General features: G+C 44.6%; 1 protein-coding gene across 2 annotated transcripts; it reads right to left on the bottom strand.

The window, feature by feature from the left end:
- Window positions 1-4,610: 4,610 nt before the first annotated feature.
- Hnrnpul2 (heterogeneous nuclear ribonucleoprotein U like 2) lies at window positions 4,611-15,266 on the bottom strand. 2 transcript variants are annotated; one of them, XM_047516265.1, is made up of 14 exons: window positions 13,991-15,266; window positions 11,937-12,072; window positions 11,560-11,636; window positions 11,230-11,369; window positions 10,712-10,802; window positions 10,506-10,618; window positions 10,023-10,286; window positions 9,750-9,872; window positions 8,919-9,047; window positions 8,264-8,432; window positions 6,369-6,569; window positions 5,288-5,418; window positions 4,927-5,034; window positions 4,611-4,805 (listed from the first exon to the last, which is right to left on the bottom strand). In XM_047516265.1, exons 1-14 carry the CDS (start codon window positions 14,526-14,528, stop codon window positions 4,725-4,727), a joined length of 2,301 nt encoding a protein of 766 aa, XP_047372221.1. In that variant the 5' UTR covers window positions 14,529-15,266; the 3' UTR covers window positions 4,611-4,724. The 2 variants fall into 2 exon arrangements, with proteins under 2 accessions (XP_047372221.1, XP_047372222.1); XM_047516266.1 differs by having other exon boundaries at window positions 5,288-5,361; window positions 13,991-15,263.
- Between the last annotated feature and the right edge of the window lie 30 nt (window positions 15,267-15,296).

The raw sequence follows: 15,296 nt of genomic DNA, 5'->3' as shown, positions 1-15,296 counted from the left end.
CAATGACCCCAGCCTCTAGAGCTTCTACCACTTCTTCCAAGGGTCTAGCAAGCTGCCTGGCCAGAGCTGGTCTCATGAGCACCGCCTGAACTCACACTTGGCGGAGGAGGCTGAGTGCCCAAATGCCTCCTAAAAGCTTATTTCTTCCAAAAATGAACATAAACTTCAGAGGGATCTGGGCCAAGACAAAGAAGGTAACAAACCCAGAATATTCCTCATGGATCAAGATCTAACCTGCCAGGTGCTTTGGCAATGGCGCAGGCCTGTGATCCCAGGGACTCAGGAGGCTGAGGCAGGGGGATGGCAAAGTCAAGGCCAGCCTCAGTAACTTAGCAGAGCCTAAGTAATGAGATGCTGTCTCAGAATAAAAAATAGAAATCAATGTGGCTCAGTGGTTAAGTGCCCAGGGGTTCAATCCCTGGTATGGTACCAAACCAAACCATATCTCCTCACTTAAGCCCAGGAAAAAGCCTAGGCCAATTCTTGCTTTGTGCCTGGACATTCTTGGGGTGTAGGGAGGCTGACCTGCAGTAGTTGTAAGGTGACCTGTATCCAGAATATAAACTTTCATCCCAGCTTCCCCACACCTTCTCACAGGAAATCAACAAGGGGAGAGGAAGAAAGGAAACCAAAGGAATAAAGGGTATTCTACCAACAATTCTTAAGGAAGACCTCATGAGCTCTAGGGGTATCCAATAAACTTGGGACAGCAGGAACAGCAGTACTTCTCTGTTGATGGAATTTCTGAGCCCTAACTGATTCTGGAGGTCATCTTATTATTAATTCCCTCACCTTGTAGATGAAGAAACACTCCTTTTTGCACTCCTAGAGTGGGGACCAATCCCCATTCTGTTCAGGAATCTGCTTTATTTCTTTCTCTGTACTTGTGAACACTCCACGATCAGGTCTGTCATAATTCCTGCATGCTGACAACGCCTGGCACATAGCAGCCAAATACTTACTGAATGGATTGTACTGTAAATGACAAGCAGGGCATAGAGACTAAGAACCCTTCCCTTTTCCTGCTGCATCACAGTGTTGGGCAAATTCCAGGAGAGTAACTGAAAATTTCCACAACAGCTCAGACTTGGTAAAAAGCCAAAGGTGCTCAATAAATGTAACCTTGACATTAGATTAAAAAACAAAAAACAATCACTCTGGTTGGGGGGAAAACAGGGATAGACAGGCACAAGCTATAAATAACCATTAAAAACAACTAATTAGGGCTAGGGATGTATCTCAGTGGGACATTTGCCTAACATTTATGAGGCCAGAGGTTCAAACCTAGCACAGGGGTGGGGTGATGATTAATTTAGCTGTATCAATAAGTGCCTGGTGAATAGGCAGTGATCAAAATCAAGGATGGCATTTAGGGTTCAAAATTTTAAGAACTTGGAATCTGAATGTGTCACCTACAGAAGGGAGATGTTAAAACAGTACCTACATTAATACCACTCAGACACGGTATTCTATGAGACTATAGTCTGTCAGCTTTTCTGATAAACGACCCCACCACTAGAAACTGCAGTTAAAGGGCTGGGAGTTTGGCTCCGTGGCAGAGTGCTGGCCTAGCACGCACTAGGCCCTGGGTTCCCTCACCAATACTGCAAAAAAAAAACCAAAAAGTTAAGTCAGTTCAGTGCTAGCAACACAACAGAGTGCTTTAATTTACCTTCTTAATCTTCAAATTCACTATAAAATACTCCCAAACATCTGTTGAATGAGTGGGCTTTTCTTCTGAGGTGGTAATCACTCATAAATAAACTTACTTCCTTGAATGTATGGACCCTTACATTTAACCCCAAACATCCAATGATTTTATCACAGTCCAAGTACAGGGAGGTGGAGTTAGAATTAATTTTCTTCTATTCTAATGGCTCAAGCTCTTAGCATAAGCAAGAACTAAGAACCCTGCCCTCCTCGCCCCCAAAGCATGGCTGGCTCCCATGTGAAGCATAATAGAAAAGGAAGGGAACAGCAACCAATGCAAGGGAAAGCCATCCTTGGTTGGACCCAGTGCAACTTGAGAAATAGGCTTTAAAAAAATAAATGAATAAACACACCCCAATAACACACTCTACCCAGTCAGTGCAGCCACAGGAGATAGGGTGAATTCAATCCAAATGGTTATTTATTCTAAAACTGGAAGCTACTGTGCCTACATTTTTGCCAGAATGTTGTAATGAGAACAGGGAGGAAAAAGTTACAGATGTAAACAATGACACAGTTACATTTTTTTTTTTTAAATGGTAAAACCCTTTTTTTACTGGCCACTTCCAAGAATGCTTTACAGGTTGTGCAAAAACATTTACAGGCTCCATGTGGTGTTTGTTTTTCTGACAAGCTTTTCCATCTACAACTACAACAACAGACATCTGATAAAACACTACAACGTCTTCTAAGGAAAACAAGGCTAGGGATCCCTCCTGTTACTATAATCCACATTTCCCCCCCTTAACATTTGTTTTTTTCATAATAGAAAGACAGACAGAAATGAAACCCAGACATCCACTGTTGTGAGTGATCTCTTGGACTGACCCAACTAGGATGTGGCAGTTTCACTCTCCACCTACCTAGAAAAACAGCTTTTCTAAAAAAGATGACTTTCTAGTGTCAAAAATCAACAGCAAGTACTTGCATTACCATCACCCAGAACAAAACCCTCTGTGGTTTAAGCTTTGTGCCCCTCCCTGAGGACCACCATCCACATCACCGACTGTAACAAGATGCTGTATGCTGGAGGACTGAGTATCTAAGGGGACGGGGCAGTCTCTACCTCAGGAAGTTATTTTCTATGTTAACATAATCTTGCCCTAAGGGGATTTCTTTGGGCTCCAGTTTTTACCTCCTTGCCCTGACACTATGAGCAAAGCTTTCTTAATAATAATAAAAAAGTTCATGCAATCACTTCACCCATCGCCACACGCAAACCCATTTGATGGCACCACAAGGAAGCAGGTGCCAAGAGGAAGGACATCAGTATGAGCTAGGAATCTATCTCCTACTAGCCCCTGTTCCAGCCTGGGGGTCTCAGAAGTGCTTAAGCAGAAGGGTGTGTCGTGACAGGGATGACTAGAGGGTCAGAGTCAGGGTCTACACACCTACAGAAGGGCTCTGCACAGCAGGGACTGTAGAAGAGAGATCAAATCTCAGCACAAAAGTTCAAACAAGAGAACTGCCCAGGTGAGGAAGCGGAAGTGGAGCATTTTCTGGTAGCACACCCAGGGTCTCCTCTCGCTAGGGAGTGCTGCAGTATGTGGTGTTTGCTGAGTAAGCTTTTGGCTGACACAATGCTGAGCAGGAAGATGAATTAAAACTGAAGCAAAATATTGAAGGAGCATTTCCATAGCCCACCCATATTCTTGAACCCAGCAACCTGCAGCTATTTTGTCAAGAACTGGGAAGGTGTTGGTAAAGTTCACTAAATGATCCCAATTGAAGTCTCTTGGCTAGAGGCCTCTCTGGGGACACACAGGGAAAGCACCCCAGAAGGGATCCTGTTTCAGGAAGTTGAGTAGGGGTGTTCCCTTTCACACACATGTGCACACACATTCACACTCACTCTGCCCAAGTTTTAGCAGCCCCACTGAGCTGCCTCCCACCCCCCACCCCCCTTTTCTATTCATTCTCTACCTGTGTATCAAAAAAACCAGCAGGGCAGAGCCCTCCGTACTGTATAAAATAGTCGCTATTCTCAGCACCTGGGCCCGGGAGCCCACACCACAGGATTCACCTATATACATATCCTGCTGCAGTGAACAGAGTCCTGCTGCATTTCTGTGAGCTGAAACCCTGAGAAACATTCCTTCCCTCACACTGTGAGAGGCAGACACTCACAGATGATTTCAGAGACCGCCTACCTCTCTCAACCTCGGAAGACAGAGACTAGAGACTGGCAAATCACAATCTTCAGGCTGAGGGCTGTGACCCCCACTCTCCCCAAAACTTTATGGGAATTCATTAATGGATACATATAGGGGACAAGCTATTCTGCTCTGCAATCTAGAACAGATCCTGTGCCTCCTTGGCCTGGGAATCCTATATAATAGAACCACCCAATTAGAAGTCTCCATGCCTCAGCCAAGCAGGACAAAGGCACAGCAAAGTGGATACTGGGACACTGTGGCCTCCCAGCCCACCAGACCAGATATCCCAAGAGGGAAAGGTCGGTAAAGAAAATACAAACGGTTAGTTGGTGCAAGTGATTGATAAGAGCCAATCGTTTATTTTCACTGCCCCGGTCACAAGCGCTCCCTCTGTCCCCACTCCTGCCTGCTCCTGCCTGCTATGGAAGGTACTCACACTGCTCCCCTTCTCCCCACACCACGGCACCACTGTCCCTTTCCTGGCTGCCAGTCCAGCTGCCTTAGAATGTCAGAAGGGTGACATTTTCAGTTCTTTTCCTGTCCAACTGCAGGGTATAGAACAGGCAGCCCTAAGTGCTGCTTTCTGCGCAAATGTTTTTTGATTACAAATATCTAACTAGGTTTGAAATGTTTTATAGAATAAGACAATATTCTTTTCAACAAACTTTAAAAAAAATGTACAGTTTTGTTGTTTGTTTCCACCCCCCAACCCCTGCTTGCGTACCCTCCCCCCCACCACCCTCCCCGGCAGCTCAGCCCCACCCCGACAGCCCCTGTTTTCCTTGGTTGTGTTTTGGGGGGTGCCTGGCACCCCCAGAGATTCAGCTTCATGGCTGACAGGCATCAACAGCAGGGGCTTCACCGATACCCTTGGTAACCGTAGTAGTTCCTGTAGTATCGGTCTCTGTCCTGGGGGTGGTGGTAGTAGTAATTCTGCCACTAGAAGAGAGGGGAAACCCCATTACTTGGAGCCAGAGCTGGTTGAGCACGAGGGAGCACAATACTCATCCTTCTGGTCCTGCCCCCGCTCACCCTCTATCGATCCCAAGAAGATACTCACATCCCGACTGTACGGTCCATAAAAGTCTCTGTATCTGTTGTACTCATAATCTCGCCCATAAAATCGATCGTAGTCTCCCCTGTATCGATCATAGAAATTACGGTAACCCTAAGAAAGGAGAGAGGAGTAAAGATTTATGAGTTTTCAGCAACAGCATGACCACCGTTACCCGCTCTTAAACATCTTAGTTTGACATTATAAATACAGTAAATACTTTTCCCAGGATAAATTCTCGAAGATAAACACATTAAATGGCAAAACCCTAAGCCCTGAGAAAACAGCCCAAACCCCTCTGCTCCCCCAAGCCAATAGGAATGGCTATCACAGCCAGAGGGAAGAGCAGAAGGAGAGCTGCACTCACCCCTCTGTTTCCAGACTGCCCCCAGTACTGCTGCCCGTAGGCCCGGTTGTCGTAGCCTCGGCGCTGCCCGCCCACTGGAAGAGAAATGGAGAGCGCGCTCAGACAGCTGGCATGGGGTCCTGGCTCCACATCTGAGTAGAAATCAAAAAGGTGGAGCCAAAGGCAATTCTGGGAGAATAGGAAGCCTGCTTCTGCCAGGCTCACACAATGTTAATTAGAGCACCAGCCAGGATCTTTAAAAAAGTCTGAGGGTGGGGAGGGCAGAGGAATCAGAGACACAAGAAAACCAAGCCACCTGCTTTTGAAGCTCCCCAATTCCTGCAAAGCATTTAAGATGGCAAAAGGATACATGGCAGAGTTAGAAACACGAGTAAAAACTGCCATTTGTAAGTCACAGACTCAGCCCTGGAAGCCCCAAGATTTCATATAATTCAGACCCATTGTTTTATACAAAGAAAATAAAGTCTATACGATACACTTCTTCTTGAGAGTGGGAACTGTTCCTAGTGTCCAGCATGTAGCAGGCACTTAAAACTTCTGTTGACTTATAGTTACATACACACACACACACAATTTTTAAAGAGCAATGAATGCACAATGGATATTTAGATTATAAAACTAGATATTCAGTGGGAAAATTTTATTAATAGCCTAGCTTGCTTTGTAACCTCACAAAACTATCAAATAATGCATTCACTTTCTGATCTATATAGCTGGGTTGATCCAAAAGACAAAGCAGCAAAAAAACTTATGCTGAGAATCAAAATTTCACTGCACCAATCCTTCTAACACACCAACAGAGTGCAGAACCCATGTTAATGTGAAAACTAGACAGACCAGAAGGCACAGCAAGTACTGCTTTTCAGAGAAAGTTTTGTTGAAAAGTAATTTTTTGTTGAAGGATTACAGAAAAAGCTTAAGAAGCTGGAAGTAAATGACATTGGAAGAAAAAAGTTCCATAAAGAAGGCAATTCCTTATTGTTAATAACTTGTCTTGGTTTCCTGGCCTTTCATGAGGGTCTTGGTGTATTCAGCACAAAGGACAGACTGAGGTTGGGTGCTGGCAGGTCCCAGGACTCACCATAGCCTTGGCCTCGGCTTCGGTTCTGCCGGTTACGCTTGTTCCGGTTGTTTCGGCGGTTTGTCCGCTTCTCCGAGGGGGGCAGCAGCTTTCTTGCCTCCTCCTTGTACTTAGTGACAATGGGCTGAGCTTCCTCCTTCTCCAGCTCCCCATATGTCACCTCATCCATATAATCGCATTTTTCAGGCAGAGAGAAGTTGGCTATAAGAGTAAGAGAGAAGCTTGTGGGCCTGAAAAGTGCATAGATGGGTAAGAACTCATTATGAAAATTTTACTACAGGAAGCATAAGACTTTCTAAGCCTCACCTAGTAATGAACAAAAACATGCTGGGATTATACCCACTCGCACTTAAATAATCAAATTAACTTTCTCTTCCCTAAGTTTTTCCTATATTCTATCAGTCCCAGGCAGAGTTATCTGTCAATAGTAGATGTACAAGTTCTCAAGTGATCTGTAACAAATCTGTAGTGAACTAATTACAGTTTCTATTCAGGACAGAAGTTAACAGAGGCTAAAAGTAACTGAGAACGATTTGGTGTTAAATAGATAGGATGCTAAGAGAACATTTTAAAGGACACTCAAGCCCAAAACAATCTATTCTTCTATATTAGAACAGAAAACAAGAGTACAAAGGCTCTCATTTACCACCTGTACAAGATTGGACAGCACATTTACCAGTCTCTGGACATTAAGTTCATAGGCTAAGTTTGAGTAGAATTCATTTCAACAGGAATCTCATGATATTTAAGAAAATCCAGTTAGCCCTGTTTTATAAAACAACTAAATCCCTAGGATTGTTGACTATCAGTTATGCTCTGGCATAGTTCATTCTGTATAAACTTGAAGGATCTGGCCCATCAATGTGTGCACTAGTTTCTATGGCTGGAAATTATCAGAATATAAAGGGCCAGCAGTTGACAGGACAGTGAGGCCATCAACTGAAGACAGGAAGGGAAAAATCACAATCCTAAGCAAACAGTAGAAAGTGTGGTCAATCAAAATAGCTAGGGCTGCCTTGTGTGGACCTGGCTCTCAGGCTTTGTAATACATTAATCATTTCATCCAATACCAAAAAAACAGTTGGGTGCAGAAGCACATGCTTGTAATTGCAACAACTCAGGAGGCTGAGGCAAGAGAATGTCAAGTTTGAGGCTGATCTCTGCAATTTTGTGAGACACAGTCAAAATAAAAAATAAAAAGGGTGGGAATGTAGCTGAGTGCCCCTGGGTTCAATACCGAGGACTACAAAACAAAAAAACAAGTCCTGCCTATACAAAAAAAAAAAAAAAAAAAAAAAAAAAAAAAAAGAAAAAAGAAAAAAATGAACAACAAAATGTAAGTCTAATGATACCAGAAGTCAAGATACTCCAATCACTACTTTTTAATCAGAACCGTAACAACCCTCCTCCCTCTCCATGGAATACAAATTCCAGGAAGGCAGAGTTTTGTTTCATATGGTATTTTCTTATGCCTAGGACTGTGCTGGACAAATAGTAGACATGCCATAAGTATTTACTTCATTAATAGCTGACTCAAAGAACTCTTAAATTTATTATTTTTTTTTTGTGGTGCTGGGATGGAACCCAAGGCCATGTGCATGCTAGGTGAGCACTCTACCACTCAACTACATCCCCAGTCCTTCCATGAGTTTTAATTATCCTGTTATCTATACCATTTCCCCCATTTTGTATCTAATGCAAAATGAGTCAAGTGATTACTGCTTCTCTATTTACTCTATTCATTCATTTATTTACAAGTGCTCACATCCATTAAGTTTCACTTTAGATTTATACTTCAGATATGGAGAATCACTCCTGGTGCTAAAAGATCCCAATACAGTGTGCACTGTATTATAAGTTAGGGTCAGGATCCCTAACTTATAATTTTAGCCCACCTTTCATCTCTAGCATTATAGACTCAGGCACATCATCTCCCTCCACTTCCTTCCGCAATTCCAGCCTCTTCTTCCAATCTTCCTCATTAGGGACAACCACTACCACTTTCCGGGAGAAGGTCTTGAACAGCAATAGCTTCCGCCGCTGGCCAGAGTTGTACACATTACACTAGGATCAGGAGGAATAACAGATGTTTAGGAATTAAAACCACCACTCAACTTCAATGAAATCAAGTTAGGTCTCCTTTAATTTTTTTAAGCTCTATGTGACTGATACTACCTTATTCTGCACATCAGGAAAACTATGGTTCAGGTAAGGTTGAGACTTGTCCAAACATTACAAATCTAGTAAGTGATGGAGTGATGAACTCAAAAGAACTCTAGTTCTCTTTCCATTGCATCTATTACATGGGTCCACATATTCTCAGACAAAAAACACTAATTTGGGATACTTCTATCAAGTTCCACAAACATTAAAACCATAACTCACAACCAGTTGGTCACATTAGATAACCCAATTCTGCTCCTTAATTTAGTTTCTCTATATATGCATCCCACTTTGACTATAAACAGCTTCATCAACTTAACTGGGTGCCAAATTTTAATTTTTGGGTCTTCTATAAAATCAGGTTTCTTCTGAATGTTTGAACAATACCTGATCAAGAATGAAGTTCCTTTTTGTCCGGGAAGCTATCTGGACCAGCTTACTAAGGCACTGGGAAGCTTGCTGAACTAAAAGGTCTCGGCTTTTAGGGTCCATCTCTGGCTCCTCGAGCCCCTTCATCTGGTAAGCATGAGGGAAGGCAAGAGGAAGGCAAAAGGAAAGCAAGGAGTTATGCAATGAGTTAAAGCCCAAGTTACTGTCACTGCTTTAAATGCTACATTGATTTGTTCCTCTCTGTTATAAAAATGCTGTCTATTTCTAGTCAACCTGGATGACATGTTTCAGATTTCACCTTCTTTCAGAGATTTAACAACACAGCAGAGAAAAAAAATTTTTTTTTTTTTTTTTTTTGCGGTACTGGGGATCGAACTCAGGGCCTTATGCTTGCAAGGCAAGCACTCTACCAGCTGAGCTATCTCCCCAGCCCGAGAAAAAATTTTATTCATTTAAAACACATACAGTTAGGTGCAGTAGTGCACAACTGTAATCCCAGTACCTCAGAAGGCTGAGGCAGCAGGATTGCAAGTTCAAGGCTGGTCTCAGAAATTTAGCAAGACCCGGTCTCAAAACATCAAAAAAAAAAGGGGGGGGTAGGGGCCCTGGGGATGTTATTCAGTGTTGTTCCTGGGTATAATCCCCATTACCCCAAACAAATGAACAAACAGTCAAAGCCCACCACCCCATACACGGAAAATTTTACTTCTCTACTTGTGGGACCTTTGATCTCAGACACTTCAAAGACCAACACTTCACTGAGAACAGGTTGACTTTATTGGTACCCCCAAAGCATACAGGATATCTGATTAATCCCCAAAAACTCACCCTCATTTGATTAAGCACAGTCTCAGCTCCCAGGACATTGTATCTTTTCTCAGGGTTTTCTTTCGCGTATTTCAGTGCCCACTGGGTCTTTCCAGATCCAGGTAGCCCCACCATCAGAATCACCTACAAGTAAATAGAACCAGGAATGCAATGAAATGCAGGTCATTTTATAAAATCCAATTTAAGAACATCCTCCTGAAACCAGTTCAGTAATTCCTAGAAAAAAGACCTAGCATTACAGATTCATAGGTCTGTGCATAGTATTTGGCATACCTCACACTCCTCTATGGTCTTGGGAGGGACTGCAGTGCGCACACGCTCCTCAACAGGCACAGCATGGATAAACACATACTCTTCTGGTGGTGGGAAGAAGGGCTCCTCCTTCTGACCAAAGTTTAATTCTACAACACAATTTTTGCAGAGGACATGGGGTAGAAGGGCCCGGTCCGCCAGGGATTCCTTGTTGATCCGGAATGCCACACCTAGGTCTTCTCCATTCTTGGAGAAAGAAAGTTCTACTTCTTCAGTCTCAAAATTCTATAAGAACAAAAGACATGAGAACTTAGGGGTAACTAGGTTTGAGGTTGATTAAATCTTATCCTTTAATCTTTTTGACACTCAGACTGCTACACGACATAAACTAAAAAAGCAATGCATCAACACATAAAAGGTAACAGTTGATGGGAAGCACAGTTGAATTTCTAAGGCCCTTTATCCACCCCTTGCTGTGAATCTACAACTTTCAGGAATACTTACAGCAAAACAGCCAATGACATCATTCTCCCCAAAAGTCTGGCCAAATTCCTCAAACTGCCCATTATCTGCCTTGAGTCCCCGTCCATCAAAACCATAAGAGAATTCATCCTCACCTAGAACAGTCAACAAATCAGTTATCCCCAAAGTTCCCAGACTAAGCAATATGGTAGCAAACACCAAATAAGGTAGTTACAAAATAACATTACCGAGCTGTGGACGAGAAAAATCAATAGACCACCCAACTCGAAGAAGAGAAACCTCTGTGCAGCCTTCTTTCATTGGGAGATTCTGGGTTACCTGGCCAAGTCAGAAAAGGAATTCTTAGATACTCTGACTGAGGAGCAAAGTCTGAGTTAGAAAGACACTTTTTTTTTGGTTCCAAGGACTTAACTCAGGGGCATCCAAACACTGAGTCACACCCCCAGCCCCACTTTGTATTTTATTTATAAATAGGGTCTCACAAAGTTGCTTAGTGCTCACTGTTGCTGAGGCTGACCTTGAAATTGTGATCCTCCTGCCTCAGCCTCCCAAGTCACTGAGATTACAGGCATGTGCCACCATGCCCATCTTAAAAGACAATTTTTATACAAACTAAAACAACAACTTTCACAACTTGATATTGGACTTTCACTGACTTTAAACCAAAGCTATGGAGGATAATCTCTTTGACACTAGATAGTTTAATGAATAAATTAATAAATGAATGGTCCCAATGAGCCATTACCTTGGCCTCAAAGCAGACTTTTCCCTTTGTAACTCCATAAGTACTCCTTGCCCCAGACCAAAGAGTGGGGAACTTCTCTGAGAACAGTGGTTGCCCTCCATAGCGGTCTTTGCTTACTTGAAAATGGAGATCCGAGGTATCTATTAAGAAAGAAAAGATCGAATTGGTTTACTGTAACACCTAACACATGAGAGCCACCAAAAGAGTACAAATATACCCAGTTGTCAAGAATGGATACAAAGTCTCTTAGTTGTTGGCCATCAAGTTTTAATCTCCAAGATCATTTTTAGGAGATAAGTTAAAACCCCCATCTATCTGCCTTAGACATACATGTGTCCAGGTTCACAAGAGTTTGATCTTCTTCCTCATCTTTTGCCTCTTCTTCAGGAGGTGGTGGAGACTTTGAGCTATATACAGGGGAGAAAAGCAAATACAATGTAACCAAAGTCCTGTTCTTTGAGGGGTATCTGCAGGACATTATGTCCATTTTAAACTTTCAGTGAATATCAAATCCCAGCAGACAGCTTCTTTCAACAAATCAGAAAGGGCAATAGGAGCTTCTATGGTAGATTCAATCTAAAAAACTTATGCCTACAAAAACCTATTCCATTTTTAATCCACCCCTCCTTCCAGACTCTCCAATCAACACCGGGTATACCAAAATCAGAGCAGACACTCCCTTCAAGGAAAGGGACTGTTTCCCTCACCGGCTGTGGTAAGCCTCCTCTCGGAATTCATAGTAAGCTCGGCCATGTTCATCCTTCTCATCCCGCTGTCTCTTTACCCCCCGCCGCTCACCATCTGAGCCTGCTGGTTTTGACTTTTCACTATCTTGATCATCTCCTACAAAAAGGAGGGAAAGAAAATCAGCAGTTTTCATACTGGAGTGTAGAATAAGCTCAGACCAATAGAAACTAAAGGGGATCTGAGGATCTGTCTAATCAAAATAGTCAGGTTATTCCCACTGCATCCCTAGAACACTTTATTTTCAAAGATTATCTTCCTGTCATTGGTTGGAATTTTACGGTGGGGGAGGGAGGACATTATGGACTAATTACAGTCAAGGAGGAGATAAAAATTGGACAATTTTTGCATTCTAAATTTATCTGCTTAAATCAGGTCAAACTTGCACATTTCCCCATTAATAAGACACACAATAAAATACTCCTAGATGTTTAAAAAACCTTCAGGTTAATTTAATTTCAATTCTTACCAGATTAGAAGGTAGGAACTTAATATTTTCCCACAGGTTAATGGTACAAATGGCTCAAATTTTAAAAAGTTTGGTCTTTCCTGCATTAAAAGGCACAGCTGCTCATGGCTTACTTATACAGCAAGTGAACTCAAGTGCATAATATAGCTATATTTTTAATCAGGGATCTTTTTTACGGAAGGTTGCAAGAGCAAACCATCGAGTCACAAGAGACCCATAAATAATACTGCATCTTTATTGCAGGTAATTTGGGGAAGAAAGGTGTTGTTATATATTTAGCAACATTCTTTACAAAAGGGGAGGGTGGACAGTTTTTTCCTTAGGCTTCTGTATTCTGCAATACTAAGGTTTTTATTTATTTAGTTTTGTGGTGCTGAGGATCAAACCCAGAGCCTCCTCCATACTAGGCAAACCCTTTACCTCTGAGCTACACTTAAAGCTTAAGAAAACTTTTAATAATTTTTTAAAAGCAATTTTTTATCCTTCAATGTTTTTTATGTGCCGAGTACACAGAAGTCAAAGGTTATGTAATGTAATTTGTGTTCCAGAACATCCAACAGAGAATCTGCAAGGTGCGTGTGATTGTTGTAAAATAGGTTCCATTATACCATGGTACTTGGTAGCAGTCTAAAAACATTATAAGGCAACTCATTTTATAGTAAGACTTAAGAGCTCTAGCTTCCCTCCCTGATAGATACTGTTATGGATCAACTCTATCCATCCAATCACTTCAGAAGGAGAAAGGTCACTAACTCTCTGTTGAGTCTCTTCCATCAGGTTACTCAAGGGACCTACCAGAACCTCAATCATTTCAATCCAGGAAGTCAGGAACTTAAATGTAAAAGTCTAGTGCAACTGTACAGTAAATCTACAAATATTACCATTCACTGACAAAGATAATTAAAATTTAGTCATAAAAATACAGGCAAAGTAAATGCCCTAGTCAAGTGACTTGTTTCAAATGCACGAGATTAAAACTTTCTCCACTAGTTAACTATTAAGCTCAACATGCTCACACTAGAGGCTGTTCCCTTCTGCTCAAGCAAGGAGCAAGGTTAAATTTCCAGATTCTCTGTGTGGCTCAAGCTCTACCAACATGCTTTTGACAGAGGACTTTGACGACTCAATTTATTGCTTAATATTTTGACAGTGAGAAAGTCAACAGTCAGCCCAAAGGCCTAAGCTTGCAACCACCAGTCAATGGTCCCAATTCCTCGGGTAAGAAAAAGGGAACACTGGGTGAGATTGCTCCACAGGTAGCTCCCAAGCAGTTCCCAGGCAAAATAACTGCTTCCATCCATTAGTACTAAGGAATCAAGTTAGGCTGGAAGCTAACCTCCCACAAACAGTGGAGCCACAGAAACTGTCAGACCACTCAGAAAGATGTGCAGAGGAGAAAGACCACCATCCCTAGGGAGTATATAAAACAGCGTCGGGAACCGTGCACTTTCAGTTAAGTGGGAACAAGGGATCGGACGCGATGCAGGGCGAGGTGCTGGATCAGGGATGCACCCGGCAGGTTGGAGTCGGGCACCGCAAGCTCCTCACCCTGTTCCTCCGCGGCTTTGTCAGCCGGAGCCTCGGATCCCGGCGTCTCGTCCCCGCTCCGCTCCTCTGGCTCGTCTTCCTCTCCTTTGCCGGTGCCCTGCTCTTCGCCACCATTTACGCCACCTGACCCGGCGGTGGCCTCTGCCGGCTTCTCCGAAGCATCGGGCTCGGCCGCGGCCTCCATGGCTGCCGCCTCCGGGGGCTCTGGCGGCGGCTGCGCGGCCTGGCCTGAGGCCTGAGCAGGGGGTGGCTCCTCGTCCTCGTCCTCAAGCAGCGCCTCCTCGTCCTCCTCCTCCTCTTCTTCGTCCTCCTCCTCGTCTCCGCCCGGGCCGCCGCCCGGCGCGGCCACAGGCCGAGGCTCCGCCTTGCAGGCCCCGCCGGGCCCGGCCCCGCCACCGCCAGCCTCGTCCTCGAGCATCTCGGCGTCCAGCGCCTCCTGCAGCCGCTGCGCCAGATCCATTTTGAGGCCGCGCGAGTCCAGGCCCCGCCGCTGCAGCTCAGACCGCAGCTCGGTCACTTTCAGCCGCTTCACCTCCATCGCCGCCGCCGCCTCCTCCGCCTCCCGCCGCCTCCTCCCCTGCGAACCGTCGACCGAGCCCGACCGCGCAGGCGCCGCCGCCGCCGCCCGCCTCCGCCTCACGCGCCAGCACTGGGCCCGCGCGAGCGAGCGCACGCACGCACGCAGTGGCGGAGGCCGCGCAGTTCCCGCTGCGTAGTTTGTGTCGCCTTCTTCTTCCCCTCCCCCTTTCGGCTCAAGGAGCCCAAAACAGCGCAACAGGGAGCAGCTTCCCTTCCAGCCCTTCGGTTTCCTTACCGCGGGCGGGCGCGCGCCGAGGACGACGGAGTTCCCTTCCTCCTCCTCCTCCCGCCCCTCTCGCTCCCCGGGCCAATCAGCACCGGTGGTTTTACCGCGCAGCCGCAGCAGGGTCTTAGACGAGCAAGGCTGGCTGCGGATCAAGTGCCTCGTAGCACGGAAGCGTGTGCGCGCCCGTCTTTCCGTACTTCAGCCAAGGGTTTGCGCAGCCGCCCGGAACTCCCCTATGCGTCCCTCCAACCCTCTCACCACTCGTACTCCAGGTTCACTTCCAGTCGCCGCAGCCTCTTAGTTCTGCTTGCTTGGCGGCTTATCTTCCCTACTCTCGTGTAGACAGGAGCGTCTTGACAGTAACAAGAAATTGGAAAGGAAGTTGTTGCAACATGAAAGCAGTTGTTTTAGCCACTAGTAGGCAAAAGCCTCTCCAGAACCAAGGAATACTCTAACCCTGGCCTCCCTTTTCTCTGAACGTCTCAACTTCTACCTAGCAAC

The sequence above is a fragment of the Sciurus carolinensis genome, chromosome 11, assembly GCF_902686445.1.
Source record: "Sciurus carolinensis chromosome 11, mSciCar1.2, whole genome shotgun sequence".
Lineage (NCBI taxonomy): Eukaryota > Metazoa > Chordata > Mammalia > Rodentia > Sciuridae > Sciurus > Sciurus carolinensis.
The sequence above is the reverse complement of the archived record's forward strand: the minus strand, read 5'-3'. Positions and strand labels throughout refer to the sequence as shown.

Coding starts and splice junctions, on each gene's coding strand:
- Hnrnpul2 (XM_047516265.1), bottom strand. CDS start 14,528: ATGGAGGTGAAGCGGCTGAAAGTGACCGAGCTGCGGTCTGAGCTGCAG. Junction 9,873..10,022: donor AGACCATAGAGGAGTGTGAG/GTATGCCAAATA, acceptor ATTTACTTGTAG/GTGATTCTGATGGTGGGGCT. Junction 9,048..9,749: donor CTGTGCTTAATCAAATGAGG/GTGAGTTTTTGG, acceptor CATGCTTACCAG/ATGAAGGGGCTCGAGGAGCC.